This window comes from Pseudophryne corroboree, chromosome 4 (genome assembly GCF_028390025.1).
Source record: "Pseudophryne corroboree isolate aPseCor3 chromosome 4, aPseCor3.hap2, whole genome shotgun sequence".
Lineage (NCBI taxonomy): Eukaryota > Metazoa > Chordata > Amphibia > Anura > Myobatrachidae > Pseudophryne > Pseudophryne corroboree.
Window position 1 is genome coordinate 574664001 of NC_086447.1, and position 18599 is coordinate 574682599.

General features: G+C 48.6%; 1 protein-coding gene across 4 annotated transcripts in view; it reads left to right on the forward strand.

Annotated features, from left to right (window-relative positions):
* FUCA2 (alpha-L-fucosidase 2) overlaps positions 1 to 17016 on the forward strand; it is a 237734-nt gene extending 220718 nt beyond the window's left edge. For 3 of the 4 annotated variants that reach the window (XM_063917472.1, XM_063917473.1, XM_063917474.1), the window contains one exon: positions 15738 to 17016. In XM_063917472.1, coding sequence (XP_063773542.1) covers positions 15738 to 15896 — 159 coding nt within the window. In that variant the 3' untranslated portion in view covers positions 15897 to 17016. The remainder of the gene's footprint in view (positions 1 to 15737) is intronic. The other variant, XM_063917471.1, reaches the window with a different exon arrangement.
* The last annotated feature ends 1583 nt before the right edge of the window (positions 17017 to 18599 follow it).

Below are 18599 nucleotides of genomic sequence, written 5' to 3' on the forward strand. Positions count from 1 at the left end.
CTGTGTGTATGCTGTGTGCATGTATACTGTATGCATATATATATATATATACACGCTGTGTATGTACAGTGAGTGTGTGTGTATGCTGTGTGCATTTATATATATATATATATATATATATATATATACATACACGCTGTGTGTATGTACAGTGAGTGTGAGCATGCATACTATGTATGTATGCATGTATACTGTGTGTATGTATATATGCCGTGTGCATGTATACTGTGTGTATGCTGTGTGCATGTATACTGTATGTATGTTGTGTGCATATATATATATACATACATACCCTCCAACATTTTACACAGAAAAATCGGTACAAATCCGAAAGGGGGCGTGGCCGCGGGTAAAGGGGGCGTGGTCACACCCCTTTTCCTATACTTTCAATGGAAGTTTGGAGAGCCAAAAATCGGTACAGACCATGAAAAATAGGTACTGTACCTATTAAAAAGGTAAAGTTGGAGGGTATGTATATATATACATATACACACACACACTGTGTGTATGTACAGTGAGTGTGTGTATGCTGTGTGCATGCATACTATGTATGTATGTTTGCATGTATACTGTGTTAGTATGTATGTATGTATGTATACATGTATACTGTGTGCACGTATACTGTATGTGTATGTATGATGTGTGCACGTATACTGTGTGTGTATGTATGATGTGTGTATGTAAACTGTGTGTACGTATGTATGCTGTGTTTAAGTATGCTACTATTCTGTATGTGTGTGTATATGTCTATGTACAGAGGGTGTGTGTGTGTGTGTGTGTGTGTGTGTGTGTGTGTGTGTGTGTGTGTATACACACACACACCTTGTGCAGTGTGCTGGCTACTCAATTACGAACACACACACGTACGGAAACCCCCCCATGAAAATCCTGCGTTTGCCACTGAAGGACGCTACTAATATAGGGGGGGCATTACGTATAAGGACGCTACTACTATAGGGGGGGCATTACGTATAAGGACGCTACTACTGTAGGGGGGGCATTACGTATAAGGACGCTACTACTATAGGGGGGCATTACGTATAAGGACGCTACTACTATAGGGGGGGCATTACGTATAAGGACGCTACTACTATAGGGGGGGCATTACGTATAAGGACGCTACTACTATAGGGGGGCATTACGTATAAGGACGCTACTACTATGGGGGGCATTACGTATAAGGACGCTACTACTATAGGGGGGCATTACGTATAAGGAGGCTACTAATACTGGGGGGCATTACATATAAGGACGCTACTACTGGGAGGGCATTACATGTAAGGATGCTACTACTACTGTGGGGGCATTATGTATAAGGACGGTACTACTACTGGGGGCACATTATGTATAAGGATGCTACTACTACAGGGGTGGCATTACGTATAAGGACGCTACTATTACTGTTGGGAGGCATTACATATAACTGCTACTACTACTGGGGGGCATTACGTATAAGGACGCTACTACTACTACGGGTGGGGCATTACGTATAAGGATGCTACTATTACTGTTGTGGGGCATTACATATAACTGCTACTACTACTGGGGGGGCATTATGTATAAGGACACTACTACTATTGGGGGGGCATTATGTATAAGGACGCTACTACTACTGGGGGGGCATTATGTATAAGGATGCTACTACTACTGGGGGGCATTATGTATAAGGACGCTACTATTACTGTTGGGGAGCATTACATATAACTGCTACTACTACTGGGGGGGCATTATGTATAAGGACACTACTGCTATTGGGGGGGCATTATGTATATATGGACGCTACTACTACCGGTGGGGCATTACGTATAAGGACGCTACTACTATGGGTGGGGCATTACGTATAAGATGAATAAGATTGTGCTACATTGTGGCGTAATTTTAAATGGGGGTACTATTGTGTGGCCATGCCCCTTAGTTGTGAGACCACACCACTTTTCCCGATGCACAACAAAGGAATATGGGAGGCCGCAAAATTCATAGTTTGCAGGGGGGCGCCGAACACCCTAGCACCGGCCCTGGCCACCAGTAGCAAAAGTACACCACGGCCACTGACACTATCTGCAGGGAGGGGAACAGCGCTGATATGGAGGGTACTTGCAGGCAGCGAGTCGCCGCCCGCAGCTCCTCTCCCACCTACACACCATACCTGCCGCCTGACACCCACACCCCAGGGAGAGGGCGCTAGCTCAGGCACCGCTAGATCAGCATCTGCAGCATACACACAAGGGCTGCCATGCTCAGCGGCAAGCGGTGCGGAGCATGTGCAGCGGGACAGCGCCAGGACGGGACACGCACTAATCAACATTGCTGCTGGGCCGGAGCTCCCTCCGTCTGCAGCCTAAGGACGCGCGCCGCACCTCTCCAGGGAAACACCATGCCTGCCCGCCCACAGGGCTCCGGACGCTTACCTATGCTCCGCGATCACAGCAGCTGACGCTGCCATGCAGGATGGAGGAATGACGCCCGTCAGACGGGGCGGACAGTGTGCGGCGGAACGGGGCCAGGAAGGAATGCTGACCACGACCCATTGCTGCTGGGTCTGAGCTCCCTCCCTCTGCAGTCACCATCTCACAGCAGCAGCCTGGAGGTTAGTGGCCACCACGACCCGCACATCCTTACCTCACACATACCTCACATATACCTCACACATGAGAGCAAAGGTACACACACTGTGACATCACACCTGTAGCCCACCCCTATATCTGCTAAGTACTCCCCGTCACTATGCCCTGTCACCCTCATCCTGCTCTCTAACTGCCTGTCTGTGTACTGGCCTTCACCCCTCTTACACCATCACCAACCCTCACTAACTACCACAGAGACTATGTGCACTGATATCTGCCCCTCCACCACCTGCAGCGCCCCTGGACCCCTCCCCATCCCCCGCAAACCCCCGCACCTGCCCCTCCACCACCCGTGGCACCCCCACCCACTGCGCCTTCGGACCCCCTACCCCACCCGCAGTGTCTTCCAAACCCCTCCCCCATCTGCAGCAGCCCCTCCCCCATCTGCTGCACCCCCGGACCCATCCCCTGCACCCCCACCCCTCCAGCAACCGCAACACTTTCGGTCCCACTACCCCACCCGCAGCACTCACCCCACCACCAACCACTCCACCTGCGGACCCCCTACACCACCTGCTCCTCCACCACCTACAGCCCCTCCCGATCCACCGCACCCTCACCCCCCTCCCTCCCCCACCCGCAGCGCCTCCAGGCCCCCTACCTCACCCGCAACACCTGCACCCTTCTCCACCAGCAGCGCCTCCGGAACCCCTCCCCCATCCGCAACAGCCCCTCCCCCACCCATAGCACCCCCACCCCTCCCGCATCCCCCTCCCCATCCGCTGTATCTCCGCACTCACCCCTCCCCCATCCGCTGCACCCACTGACCCATCCCCTACACCCCCACCTCTCCAGCAACCGCAACACCTTCGGACCCACTACCCCACCCTCAGCACCCACCCCTCCACCACCCACTGCACCTCCGGACCTCCTCCACCACCCGCTCCTCCACCACCTGCAGCCCCTCCCCATCCACCGCACCCCCACCCGCAGCGCCTCCAGGCCCCCTACCTCACCCGCAACACCTGCACCCTTCCACCCTGCAGCGCCTCCGGAACCCCTCCCTCATCCGCAACAGCCCCTCACCCGCCTCTCCCCCACCCACAGCACCTCACCTCTCCCACACTCCCGGACCACCTCCACCATCCGCTGCACCCCCGCACCCACCCCCTATCCCACCCGCGCACACACCCCTCCACCACCTGCAGCACCTCCAGACCCCCTCCCCCATCCACCGCAAATCCACACACCTGTCCCTCCACCACCCGTGGCACCCCCACCCACAGCGCCTACGGACCCCACACCTCAACACACACGGACCCTCCCTCCTCCGGACCCCTAACCTCATTCACTGCACCCCCCCCCTCTCCCACCCGCAACGCCTCCACACCTCCTACCCACCCGCCACACCCTTTCCCACCCGCAGTACCTCTGGAACCCCTCCCCCATCCAGCCCAGCACCTGCCCCTCCCCCACACACAACACCCCCCCGGCCCCCTCCCCCGGTACCCACCCGCGGCGCCTCCAGACCCCCTATGCCACCCGCCCCTCCACCACCTACATCACCTCCGGACCCCCTCCCCCATCCGCCACACCCCGCATCTGGCTCTCCCCCGCCCGCTACACCTTTGGATCCCCTACCCCACCCACGCAGCAGCCCCTTCCCAATCCGCATCGCCTACACCATTCGCAACAGCACCGCACCCGCCACTCCCCCACCCACGTTACCCCCGCATCCACCCCTCCCCCACCCACCGCGCCCCCTGCACACCTCCCCCATCCACTGCACACCCGCACCCACCCCTTCCCCATCTGCAGCGCCTTCGGAACCCCTCCTCCATCCGCAACAGCCCTGCAGCTACCATCCCCCACCTGCGACACCCCTGCTCCTACCCCACCCACAGCGCCTTCATACCCCCTCCCCCATCCGCGGTCCCCACTCCCCAAACCCCTTCCTGTTGCAAGGGACTACGCCCCCTTCACCATCGGAAGGCCTTTCATTGTGCAATATTCAAACACTAACAAAACTAGGAATGCAGGGAATACTCCATATATTGAACCCCAGAAAGGCGTGCAGGGGTTAAAGGGGCGTAGCCCCTTCCGACGGTGTGAAGAGCGCCCGTAGGGCGCGATGAAGCACCTAGTATATGATAAGTATGGAAGAAGTGCATATTTGGCAATTGTGTTTCTGTCTGATGGTAGGCTGTGAATGAGTTTCTTGAAAAGTTACTATTTCAAATAATGTAACTACATGTGAGTATGTCAGTGTAAGTCTTTGTTGTTATATTAAAAGTTACGTTTTAAATCATTACAAGACTGCCCCATAAAAAAAGAGTTGTCTTTCCTCTCTTTACGATATGGCACCAGAGGTAAGCCCAGAAAACCTGCAAGTACCAGTACTCAGGAACAGTCCACCATTTCTGCTTCCACTAAGCCCTCAGCAGCATGATGGTGCCCACCCACCCCAAGGGGACCTTAAGTTGGGAGCCCGACTGCATCACTTCAGCTGCGTCTGGGAAGCCTCTTGCCAGGATGCCTGGGTCAGGGAGCTCGTTTCTCAAGTCTACAAGCTGATGTTCGACAGTACTTCCCCCCGCCACCCCCCCCCCCCCCCCCCCAACCCCAACGATTTTTAAAATCAAGCTTACCAGCTTTGGAGGATATGCAAGTTACATTGCAACAGGCTATCCGAAAGTTGGTCCAGTCCAACGTCATTGTTACATTTCCACGACCGAAACGTGGCAAAGGGGTTTTACTCAAACCTGTTTGTGGTGCCGAAGCCGGATAGGTCGGTCAGATCTGAAATCCTTGAATCCTTATTTGACGTTGTTCAAGTTCAAAATGGAATCCCTGCGAGCAGTGATAGCGGGCCTGGAAGAACAGGAATTTATGGTCTCCTTGGCTATCAAGGACGCCTATCTCCATATTCCGATTTGGCCTCATCAGGCCAAATCGGAATATGCGATTTGCCCTGCTGGACGATCACTTCCAATTCCAGGCACTGCTCTTTGGCCTGTCGACAGCCCTGAGGGTATTCACAAAGGTGATGGCAGAGATGATGCTTCAACTCCGGCTCCAGGGAATCATTGTGGTCCCTTATCTGGACGATCTTCTGATAAAGGCAAGATCCAGTGAGCTTTTGTTGCTCCATATTGACCGCACCATCCGTCTTCTGTCCGACCATGGGTGGATCCTCAGCTTAAGAAGTCCCAGCTGGAGCCAACTCAGAGGCTCCTGTTTCTGGGGATGTTGCTGGATACTGTGGCCCAGAAGGTGTTTCTATCAGAGGACAAGGCGAAAACACTTCAGGAGATGGTCCGTATGGTGCTATGACCTCTTTGAGTGTCTGTTCATCTCTGCATAAGATTGTTGGGAAAGATGGTTGCCTCATACGAGGTAATCCAGTATGGGAGGTTCCATGCCAGAACGTTTCAGTTTGATCTCCTGAGCAAGTGGTCCGGGTCGCATCTCCAGATGCACCGGATGATTCAGCTGTCACCTCAGGTCAGGATTTCCCTCCTGTGGTGGCTACAGTCCTCCAATCTCCAGGAAGGCAGAAGTTTCGGGATTCAAGATTGGACCCTCCTCACAATGGATGCGAGTCTCAGAGGATAGGGAGCTGTCACCCAAGGGTCGCAGTTTCAGGGCAAGTGGTCAGCCCACGAAAGCTTCCTTCCAATCAACATTCTGGAACTTCGGGCGATTTACAATGCTCTACTTCAGGCCTCTCCTCTACTCGGGGATCACGTGATCCAAGTACAGTCGGACAACGCTACGGCAGTGGCATATATCAATCGACAAGGAGGGACAAAAAGCAGAGCCTGCATGCGAGAGGTGTCAAAAGATACTCCTCTGGGCGGAAAGAAATGCAAGATCCATGTCAGCAATCTTCATTCCGGGTGTGGACAACTGGGAGGCGGACTTCCTGAGTCGTCACAATCTCCACCCAGGGGAGTGGGGGGCTCCACCATCTGGTGTTCCAGCCGATCATCGACCAGTGGGGTTGCCCACAAATAGACATGATGGCTTCTTGTCTCAACAGTGTTTGCAGTGTTTCACTTGGGACGTTTGCTACGTTTCCTGCAGGCTGGTGTGGATAAGGGCTTATGTCTGGGTTCCATTAAGGTCCAGATTTCAGCTCTCTCCATTTTCTTTCAGAAAAAATTGGCAGTGTTGCCAGAAGTTCAGGCCTTCTTGCAAAGGGTACTCCACATACAACATCCCTTTGTGCCGCCAACGGCACCCTGGGATTTGGATGTAGTGTTGAAATTTCTACAGTCCTCCTGGTTTGAACCTCTGATGATGGCAGAAGACAAGTACCTCACGTGGAAGATGGTGATGTTACTGGCCCTGGCTTCTTCTTGCCGTGCTTCAGAATTGGGGCCCTTATCGTGTAAAAGTCTGTACTTGGTCTTTTACGAGGACAGCTCCGGACTAGACAGCAGTTCTTGGCGAAGGTTGTCTCTGCGTTTCATCTGAAGCAACCTATTGTGGTTTCGTCCAGTTCTGACACTTCTACTCTTCCGGAGTCATTGGATGCTGTGCGTGTCTTGAAGATCTATGTCAAGCACACAGCTCGGGTCAGAAAAATGGATTCCTTGTTCGTGCTTTATGATGCGCAGAAAAAGGGTTGCCCTGCTTCAAAGCAGTCCATTGCTCTTTGGATTAGGCTTACTATCCAACAGGCCTATGTGTCGGCAACCTTACCTGTTCCTACATCTGTAAAGGCCCACTCTACTAGATCAGTTGGCTCTTCTTGGGCAGCAACTATGCAGAGCTGCTACCTGGTCGGGGAAGAACACTTTTGTGAAGTTCTACGAGTTTGATACCCTGGCCAAAGAGGATACCCCACACATTCCCTCCCGTTCTGGAAGCTTTGGGACGTCCCCATCGTACTAGTTTCCCCCAATATCCCTTATGGATGCTAGAGAAAATATGATTTTAATACCTACTGGTAAATCCTTTTCTAATAGTCCATTGCCATCACCTGTGGTGAAACACCTTTCTTATCAAATAACTAGCTCACCACAGGTGATGGCAATCATACATTACCAGGAAAGTCCAGGAACAGAGCATTTTCTCCCTCATGGAGAGGGTCGGGTAGGCAAGTCTGGTGGGGGGTAAACAAACAACTGTCTGACCAAGGGAATATTCAGACCTCAATAGAGATTAATGTGAACATACCATATTTCCGGTAGCTATTATACAGGGAAAATTATATGGTTATTTGTACTTAAGTAAAAAATTATGTGAGCAGTACTTGTATGGAACACAGGTTATATAACAAGCCAGCCAGTGATCAGAGACTTGAGTATGACATCATCTATGTGGGGGGAAGGGAGGGGGAGACTTTCATTCTATGTTAGAATGGGGAATCATTTGCACTTGTAGTCTGTACCTGCATTTTCTCTGACGTCATAGTGGATGCTGGCTACTCCGTAAGGACCATGGGGTATAGACGGGCTCCGCAGGAGACTGGGCACTCTTAAAAGAAAGATTAGGTACTATACTGTATCTGCTGTGCACTGGCTCCTCCCTCTATGCCCCTCCTCCAGACCTCAGTTAGTATCTGTGCCCGGCCAGAGCTGGATGCACCCTAGGGGCTCTCCTGAGCTTCCTAGAAAGAAAGTATTTGTTAGGTTTTTTATTTTCAGTGAGATCTGCTGGCAACAGACTCACTGCTACGTGGGACTGAGGGGAGAGAAGCGAACCTACCTGCTTGCAGCTAGCTTGGGCTTCTAAGGCTACTGGACACCATTAGCTCCAGAGGGATCAAACACAGGCCCAGTCCTCGGTCGTCCGGTCCCGGAGCCGCGCCGCCATCCCCCTTGCAGAGCCAGAAGAACGAAGAGAAGTTGAAAATCGGCGGCTGAAGACTCCGGTCTTCATTAAGGTAGCGCACAGCACTGCAGCTGTGCGCCATTGCTCCCTTAGCACACCACACACTCCGGTCACTGATGGGTGCAGGGCGCTGGGGGGGGGGCGCCCTGGGCAGCAATTAGATTACCTTACTTGGCGAAAAGCACATAATACAGTCTGATAAACTGTATATGTGCATTAACCCCCGCCATTAAAGTACATAAAAGGACAGAAGCCCGCCGCTGAGGGGGCCGGGCCTTCTTCCTCAGCACACCGGCGCCATTTTCTCTTCACAGCTCAGCTGGAAGGAAGCTCCCCAGGCTCTCCCCTGCAGTATCCTGGTACACAAAGGGTAAAAAAGAGAGGGGGGGAAAAATCACTCAGTATAGTGTACATCCCTGTATTATATAGCGCTGTGGTGTGTGCTGGCATACTCTCTCTCTGTCTCTCCAAAGGGCCTGGTGGGGGAACTGTCTTCAAAAGAGCATCCCCTGTGTGTGTGGTGTGTCGGTACGCGTGTGTTGACATGTCTGAGGTAAAAGGCTCCTCTAAGGAGGTGATAGAGCGGATAAGTGTGTGGGAGGGTGTCTCCGTCAACAATGCCGACACCTGTTTGGATGTGTGTAAGTGCTGAGGTAAAATTATTGCACAAAAGGTTAGGGAACAGAAAGGAAATCTACCCTGGTCTGTCCCTATGTCACAGAGTCCTTCAGAGTCTCTCTCTATGCTCACTATCCAAAATAACAAAGTATCGACACGGAGTTTAACTCCACTGTCGACTACGATAATGCAAAGTTACAGCCAAGAGGGCTAAAAGATATTCAATATATGATTATTGGAATAAAAGATGATTTGCATATCACTGATGACTCATCTCTACCTGACACGAGAGTACACATGTTAAGGGGAAGAATGCTGAGGTAAATTTCCCTCCTCTCATGAGGAAAAAGAGCGGGAATCTCCAGACAAGAGACGGCAGCTTCCCACAAGAGAATTCTCAGGCTGTATCCTTTCCCCACTAGGGCCAGGATGTGTTGAGAATCTTCCCCTTGGGTGTCCTGTTTGCACTAGCTATTCTCAGGGATCCTGCAGATAGGGTGCACATTCTAGTATACTACCCAGACCGGCAATTGTGTCGGCATGGGTTTATAGCGCTGTGGCAGCGTGGACAGGTACCTTATCAGCAGAGATTGAGACCCTAGTATGCATATAAATATTTTAAGATGCTGTCTTAAGTGATAGATATATAATTATAAAGCATGCCCAAAGGGACATGAGTATACTGGGTCCTAGAGACAAAAGCTATGTCGATTTCTGCTTGACGTGTCCTGTAGAATATACATTGGACAGATGATGCCGACTTAAGAGGCATATGGAAGGCTGAGGATTGTGTGGAGAAAGGTTCTCGGGCCTGGTCTCCACAGCTATAGCTGGTAATTCTGATATTTTGCCTTATATTCCTGCACAGCCTAGGAAAGCACGACTTTATTAAATGCAGCTTTTCGAATAAAGAAACAAGAAAGTCTGAGGTGCGTCCTTTCTTGTCAGAGCCGGGGGCAGAGGAAAGAAGCTGTACAACACAGCTAGTCCCCAGGAACAGAAGTCCTCCCCGGCCTCTACAAAAATCCACCGCATGTCGCTGGGGCTCCACAGGCGGAGCTAGGCCCGGTGGGGACACGCCTTCGTAAGTTCAGCCACAAGTGGGTTCACTCCCTGTTAGATCCCTGGGCAATAGAAATTGTATCGCAGGGATACAGGCTGCACTGTGAGAAGATGCCCCCTCACCGAGGACCCGGCGGGCTTCCCCCCAAGAGAGGGAGCCAGTGTTAACTGCAATTTGTAAATTGTATCTTCAACAGGTGGTGGTCAAGGGTCCCCTCCTTCAACAAGAGGGTGTTATTATTCGACCATGTTATAATCCCGAAACCAGACGGTTCGGTTAGACCCATATTGAATTAAAATCCCTGAACATATACCTGAAAAGGTTCAGGTTCAAGATGGAATCGCTAAGAGCGGTCATTGCAAGCCTGAAATGAATCGGGACATAAGGGATGCATACCTTCGTGTCCCCATTTATCCACCTCATCAGGCGTACCTCAGAATTGCGGTACGGGATTGTCATTACCAATTTCACCAAGGTAATGGCGGATATGATGGTGCTCCCGCGGAAGCAAGGTGTCACTATTATCACATACTTGGATGATCTCCTCAATAAAAGCGAGATCAAGAGAGCAGTTGCTGGACAGCGTATTACCTTCTCTGGAAGTGAAATGGCAACACGACTGGATTCTATATATTCCGAAGTCGCAGTTGGTTCCTACAGCTCATCTGCCTCGCCTAGGCATGATCCTAGACACAGACCAGAAGAGGGTTTATCTCCCGATAGAGAGAGCTCAGGAGCTCATGACACTGGTCAGGAATCTATTGAAAACCAAAACAGGTGTCAGTGCTTCACTGCACTCGAGTCCTGGGAAGGATGATGGCATCATACGAGGCCATCCCCTTCGGCTGGTTCCATGCAAGGACAATGGAACTTACTGGACAAGTGGTCCGGATCACATCTTCAGATGCATCGGTTAATCACCCTATCCCCCAGGGCCAGGGTGTCTCTCCTGTGGTGGCTGAGGAGTGCTCACCTTCTCGAGGGCCGCAGATTCGGCATTCAGGACTGGGTCCTGGTGACCACGGATGCAAGCCTCCGAGGGTTGGGGGCAGTTACACAGGGAAGAAAATTCCAAGGTTTGTGGTCAAGCCAACAGACTTGCCTTCACATCAATATCCTGGAACTAAGGGCCATATACAACGCCCTAAGTCAAGCGGAGATCCTGCTTCGCGACCAACCGGTTCTGATCCAGTCAGACCGCAGGGGCTCATGTAAACCGCCAGGGCGGCACAAGGAGCAGGGTGGAGAGGGTAGAAGCCACCAGAATTCTTCGCTGGGCGGAGAATCAAGTAAGCGCACTGTCAGCAGTGTTCATTCCGGGAGTGGACACGACCTCCTCCCGGGAAAGTGGTGACTTCATCAGGAAGTCTTCACGCAGTTTTGCAAATTGATGGAAACTGCCTCAAGTGGACTACATGGCGTACCACCTCAATAAAAAGATAAAAAAGGTTTTACGCTGGGTCAAGGGACTCTCAGGCGATAGCTGTGGTCGCACTAGTAACACCGTGGGTGTTCCAGTCGGTCTATATATTCCCTCCTCTTCCTCTCAGACCCTAGGGCTGAGAATTGTAATAAACGGAGGAGTGTGAACAATATTCTTTGCTCCGGATTGGCCAAGAAGGACTCGGTACCCGGAACTGCAAGAAATGCTCTCAGAGGACCCATGGCCTCTGCCTCTCAGTCAGGACATGTTGCAACAGGGACCCTGTCTGATCCAAGACTTACCGCGGCTGCGTTGGACGGCATGGCGGTTGAACGCCGGATCCTAGCGGAAAAGGGCATTCCGGATGCAGTTATTCCTACGCTGATAAAGGCTAGGAAAGACGTGACAGCAAGACTTTTTCACTGTATATGGCGAAAATAGGTTGCTTGGTGTGTGGCCGGGAAGGCCCTACAGAGGAATTCCAGGGGGGTCGATTCCTGCACTTCCTACAGTCAGGAGTGACTATGGGCCTAAAATTAGGAACCATAAAGGCCAAGATTCGGCCCTATCCCTTTTTCTCTCAAAAAGAACTGGCTTCACTGCCTGAAGTTCGGACGTTGTTACAGGGGTGCTGCATATTCAGCCCCTTTTGTGCCTCCAGTGGCACCTTGGGATCTTAACGTGTGTTGGATTCCTAAAATCCCACTGGTTTGAGCCACTTAAGACCGTGGAGCTAAAATATCTCACGTGGAAAGTGGTCATGCTTTTGGCCCTAGCTTGGACTAGGCGTGTGTCAGAATTGGCGGCTTTGTCATGTAAAAGCCCATATCTGATCTTCCATATGGAAAGGGCAGAATGGAGGACTCGTCCCCAATTTCTCCCTAAGGTGGTATCATCGTTTCATTTGAACCAACCTATTGTGGTGCCTGCGGCTACTAGGGACTTGGAGGATTCCAAGTTGCTGGACGTAGTCTGGGCCCTGAAACTTTATGTTTCCAGGATGGCTAGAGTCAGAAAGACTGACTCTCTATTTATCCTGCATGCACCCAACAAGCTGGGTGCTCCTGCTTAAAAGCAGACTATTGCTCGCTGGATCTGTAGCACGATTCAGCTTGCACATTCTGCGGCTGGACTGCCGCATCCTAAATCAGTAAAAGCCCATTCCACGAGGAAGGTGGGCTCTTCTTGGGCGGCTGCCCGAGGGGTCTCGGCTTTACAACTTTGCCGAGCTGCAACTTGGTCGGGTTCAAACACTTTTGCAAAATTCTACAAGTTTGATACCCTGGCTGAGGAGGACCTTGAGTTTGCTCATTCGGTGCTGCAGAGTCATCCGCACTCTCCCGCCCGTTTGGGAGCTTTGGTATAATCCCCATGGTCCTTACGGAGTAGCCAGCATCCACTAGGACGTCAGAGAAAATAAGAATTTACTCACCGGTAATTCTATTTCTCGTAGTCCGTAGTGGATGCTGGGAGCCCGTCCCAAGTGCGGACTCTCTGCAATACATGTATATAGTTATTGCTTAACTAAAGGGTTATTGTATGAGCCATCTGTTGAGAGAGGCTCAGTTATTGTTCATACTGTTAACTGGGTATAGTTATCACGAGTTGTACGGTGTGATTGGTGTGGCTGGTATGAGTCTTACCCTGGATTCCAAATCCTTTCCTAGTAATGTCAGCTCTTCCGGGCACAGTTTCCCTAACTGAGGTCTGGAGGAGGGGCATAGAGGGAGGAGCCAGTGCACACCAGATATAGTACCTAATCTTTCTTTTAAGAGTGCCCAGTCTCCTGCGGAGCCCGTCTATACCCCATGGTCCTTACGGAGTAGCCAGCATCCACTACGGACTACGAGAAATAGAATTACCGGTGAGTAAATTCTTATTTTTTGCAGTTCCTCCCAGCTGGAACAAGCTGCATGTTATAATCTGTAAATGTTTCCCTTTTATGTGAAATTGCAACACATTTGTCTATGTAATATGTAATAAAATGTATTTTTATATCAGTTCTGTCATTAAGCATTGTACTTCTGTTGTAAAGAAAAAGTATTATTTTATTAGTCTATTTCAGATATACTCCAGAACCCATTCATTAAAAACAAAAAAAAACAAACTATTAGATTGCTAAGGTTATAACTGTTATTGATTGCAAAAATTTAGGAGGAGACCAAACTAACTGCGTGAGCCTGCTCAATTGTGATAGACTTTCTGGGGACCTGTGGCCCCATTGTTTCCATGGGTGGTGGTAGTTAAAGAGAGGATTATGCTACCACGGGCTATTCAAATGACTGCCTCTGGCCATAGTCAGAGTGCAAACTGAGGAATACTTACTGGGGTCCCTGACAACATCAACAAGTTTCTTTATTTTTGGCACATCAGGTTATCAAAAATGTCATTAATAAAGGGTAGTAGACAGACAAGTGACAGTGTATTCTTACGACTTAACCCTATGCATCCGATTAGGCTCAAGAGTCCTCTAAGTAGTGTTCAGTGCCTAAAATTGATATGGCTGCAGCTGATCTTCTGCTACGCCCACCATTGTACTACAAGATGGTGGTCCACTGAAGGATCCTGGATAGGAAAAGTAAAGTCACATTAGGGAACAGCAGTAAACTCTGGCGTAGTTATGACTTTAGACTCTGGCACTTAGTGTGTGGAAATTTGCCCTTCATAGGAATATAAATTAAAAACATTATAATGATGCTTGGGATTTCCCAAGTGTAGTATCACTAGTTACAATGATCTGTCTCATTTAGAAGTATGACTTTCGTTGTAGGCTCCATGAGAGAGGTCTGTGTCTGTGAATGGCATACCCACAATCAAAAAAATTGTTTAACTACACCTACTGTATTTGTAGGTTGTTTTATTAGTTGGTGAAACTCTGTATTCAGTGATTAAGAAAGTCCCCAGAGATAAATTGCATTATTGGCTACAAAACAGTAGAACTAGGCATTTTTCTTCCTCTTGTCAGCATTTTGTGGAGCTACAGTATAGACCGGGGAAGCAGTATAACCTTTTTATTTCTTCAGGGGGTAAGGACAGCGATCCAGGGCCAAAGCCCTTCCAATGACCATTTTCTAGATAAATCTCTATGGAGTCTTGGGGATGGCAGGATTCAACATTATGCGGTTGTTCATCACTGGGTTTGTGACATCAACAAAGAGTAGAAAATTGAGGTACATTTTGTACCATAGGAAACATCTTTATAGGGTCCCGTTTTCCCCAGTAGAAGTAGAGGCAATATGGAACAGGTTATACACTTTGGAACTGATGTAGAGTTAGACACAAGTCAATTTTGCGGCTCCAGAGCTGGGCATATGAAACAGGCAACTCAGTACCATTGTCATACTTAAAAGAAAAAAAATATGAAAAAAAGAAGCTTAAACAAATCTCTTAGGGGAAGATGTATTAATGATTGCATTTATCATGTACTCATCAACGGACATGATTGCATACCTGTACTTACTTGCGGAAATGTCCAATGGTATGCTTCATCATCTTCTTGGCGGGACAGCTCCGCAATATTTAGCTGTCCAGGCAGTGTCATCACTTCAGGTGATGTAATGCACGCCCATCGACCTGACCAAGGGATTAGTAACAAACCGGGAATTTTGCATAACGTAGTCCCTAGGCTACAATCATCTAATGATGACGTTAGGAATTGGAAACCTACAATTTCTTTAGCTTTATTCATAGACCACATCACAGCCCTATTGTAGCCTTTAGGGACTGCGCAAATTGTTGCAGTAATCATATGAAAACTGCAGTTTTTGGAGCATTTACCACATTTTTGTATTTGGTACATCTTGTCCTTAATATTTTACAGCTGATACTTGCAGCTAAGAGTGTCATTACAGAGCTCTTCTGGGTGCCTGAAGCCAATGAGAGGACGCCAAGGTACAGAGTCTAGTGTCAGTTGCTGTGATGAACTGCATTCTAATTAACTAGTGATGCTTGAAAGAAGCTGTGTGGTGGTCAGTGCCTTTGTATCCCATTCCCTAGTAAGAATACAGCTGCCTTTTTAGCTAGCATGGTTAACAGAGTAATGTGGTTTTGCATCTCAGTTAATAAATTGATGTCACTAAATAAGTGGTTGAAGCTAAAATCATAAAATGTTACACAATACTTGTACAGGTGTAGACGTGTACAAATACACGTACAAGTACAAATACGTGTACAAGTGTAGAGGTTTGCTACAGAATTATATGGTCACAATGGTGTTATTTTATTGCAGGTTCAACTGCTTGGATATGACAGGAACCTTAACTGGGCATCACTAGGAGAGAAAGGAATGGCTGTATCGCTGCCTGTACTCGGCCCCTCACAAATGCCTGCCCAGTGGGGCTGGGCTCTCAAGATCACCAAGCTGAATGAAGTTATAAAATCTTCTTGACTGACACAGCTGGGGACACTGTAAATGTTTAAATACGTCTTTAGGACATCAGCAGATGCAACTCAGGAATTTTTAAAAATGAAAACCACTTTAGTGTGAATGTAAAAATTATTATTTTAGTATGTATGTTGATACAATATTTAGTTAATTACCAGTTAAGATTTATTATAAAAGAGAAAATGTAGTATTATACTTAACACTAACAGCAATAGGTAAAAATGTATGGATTTTTTTTTTTTTTTTACATGATTTGAGGAACATACAGTTATAAGTATATTGTAGACTTTTGAAATTGACCCTGTTCTTAAATTAACATGGTTTATTAATAAATTCTCTATTTAGAGTTTTCAACTCACTGTACATAATTCTGGATGTGGAGGAACCATATAGCTTATCCACAAAAGCTAAATGTATTTTTCTTGACAATGCTCACTTACAGTAGCACTTTAACGCGCTTTCCTTTAGTCCCCCATTTCAGCCACCCACTCCCATGCAATTTCCGTGTGACTGTATGCTTACAACTCCAGATTGTACAGTACTAGCGGCCATGGGGCTTTACCCCACTACCCCCAACAGCGATTGACTATTTCTCTGCACAGCAGTTTAACCTGTTAAGACCCATTGTCCTATTAATATGACATACATTGTGCACAATAAAATACTATTCATAGATACAGTCTTTGTATACATATAGACACAATGTCCTATATATACGACAATAGGATTTTAATTACCTAGCGGTAAATCCTTTTCTCGTAGTCCATAGAGGATACTGGGGTCCACATTAGTACCATGGGTATAGACGAGTCCACTAGGAGCCTTAGGCACTTCAAGAAATCAATAGTGTGCACTGGCTCCTCCCTCTATGCCCCTCCTACCAGACTCGGTCTAGAAACTGTGCCCGAGGAGACAGATATATCTTGAGAGAAGGATTCAGAAAAAGAGAGTGGTGAGATTCGAACCAGCACACACAAACAAGAAGAAAACCATGTCAACACAACATGAACAAGAACAGCAACAGCTGATCCAACAATAATACTTGACCAAGTAACCCTGCAGGAAACACGAAGCACTGGGCGCGCGCCCAGTATCCTCTACGGACTACGAGAAAATAATTTACTGGTAGGTAATTAAAATCCTTTTTTCTCTTACGTCCTAGAGGATACTGGGGTCCACATTAGTACCATGGGGATGTACCAAAGCTCCCAAACCGGGTGGGTGAGTGCGGAGGTTCTTACAGAACTGATTGACCAAACTGAAGGTCCTCAGAGGCCAAGGTATCAAACTTGTAGAACTTAGCAAACGTGTTCGAACCAGACCAAGTAGCTGCTCGGCAGAGCTGTAAAGCCGAGACACCCCCGGGCAGCCGCCCAGGAAGAACCCACCGACCGAGTAGAGTGGCCATGAACCGACTTAGGAACCGGCAAACCCGCTGTAGAGTAAGCATGATGGATAGGCAGCGTGATCCAGCGAGCAATAGACTGCTTAGAAGCAGGACACCCAATTTTCTTGGGATCATAGAGCACAAACAGCGATTTTTTGTGACAAGCTGTCCGTTTGACATAGATTCTCAAAGCCCTCACAACATCCAAGCACTTTGAAGTAGAAGAGGTGTCAGTAAGCACCAGAACCACAATAGGTTGATGTGAAACGCAAACACCACCTTTGGAAGAAATTGTTGATGAGTTCTGAGTTCAGCTATATCTTCATGAAAAATCAATAGCTCTAGTGAGACAAGGCCTCCAATTCTGAAACACGCCGTGCCGAAGCCAAGGCAAATAGTGTGACAGTTTTCCATGTAAGAAAGACAGTTTTCCATGTAAGAAACTTTGCATCCATCTCCTGTAAAGGCTCAAACCAATCCGATTGCAGAAAATGCAACACCACGTTAAGATCCCAAGGTGCCGTGGGAGGCACAAAGGGTGGTTGGATGTGCAGAACACCTTTCAAGAAGATCTGAACCTCAGGAAGGGACGCCAACGGTTTCTGGAAGAAAATGGACATAAATCTGGACCTTTATGGAGCCCAGGCACAGACCGACATACATACCAGACTGCAGAAAAAGCAGAAGACGACCCAGCTGAAATTCTACCGCTGGAAATTTCCTGTTCTCACACCAAGAGACGTATTTTCTCCAAATCCGGTGGTAATGTTTAGACGTTACCTGTTAGGAATATTTGTGTTTGTTTTGCCTTGCATTACCTCATTCCTGCCTCTAGGGGTCTCACTTGTTGCCTCAGGTCTGAATGGCAGTTGCACACTGCCTCTGCAGGGTAATTACCTGATTGTGTGCACCTGGAGCCCAACACCCTGCTGCTATTTAACTCCAGCTCACAGGCACCTAGTTGCAGATCATTGCGGTTCCGTATGGAGTGAGACTGGGCTCTCTCCAGTAACCCTGTCCAGATTCTGCCTTATTTGCTTCTTGGAGACTTCCCTGCAGTTTGCTAAAACGCATGTGCCTTGCTTCTGGACTTCTTACCCTGCCGGTTCAACATCTACATTTCTGGACTATTATTTGCAGTTTGTTTCCATTCCTGCCTGATCACTTCATTTTTGGGTATGTTAATTTTCCCCTGCTTGATTTAAACCCGGATTTCTTCATGTTTATTTTGCATCTATGTTTAACCTGAAATATTCCATTTATCGTGTTTTGTTCCATGTAATCAAGCATCCAGTTTATATTTATTTTTACCACCACTT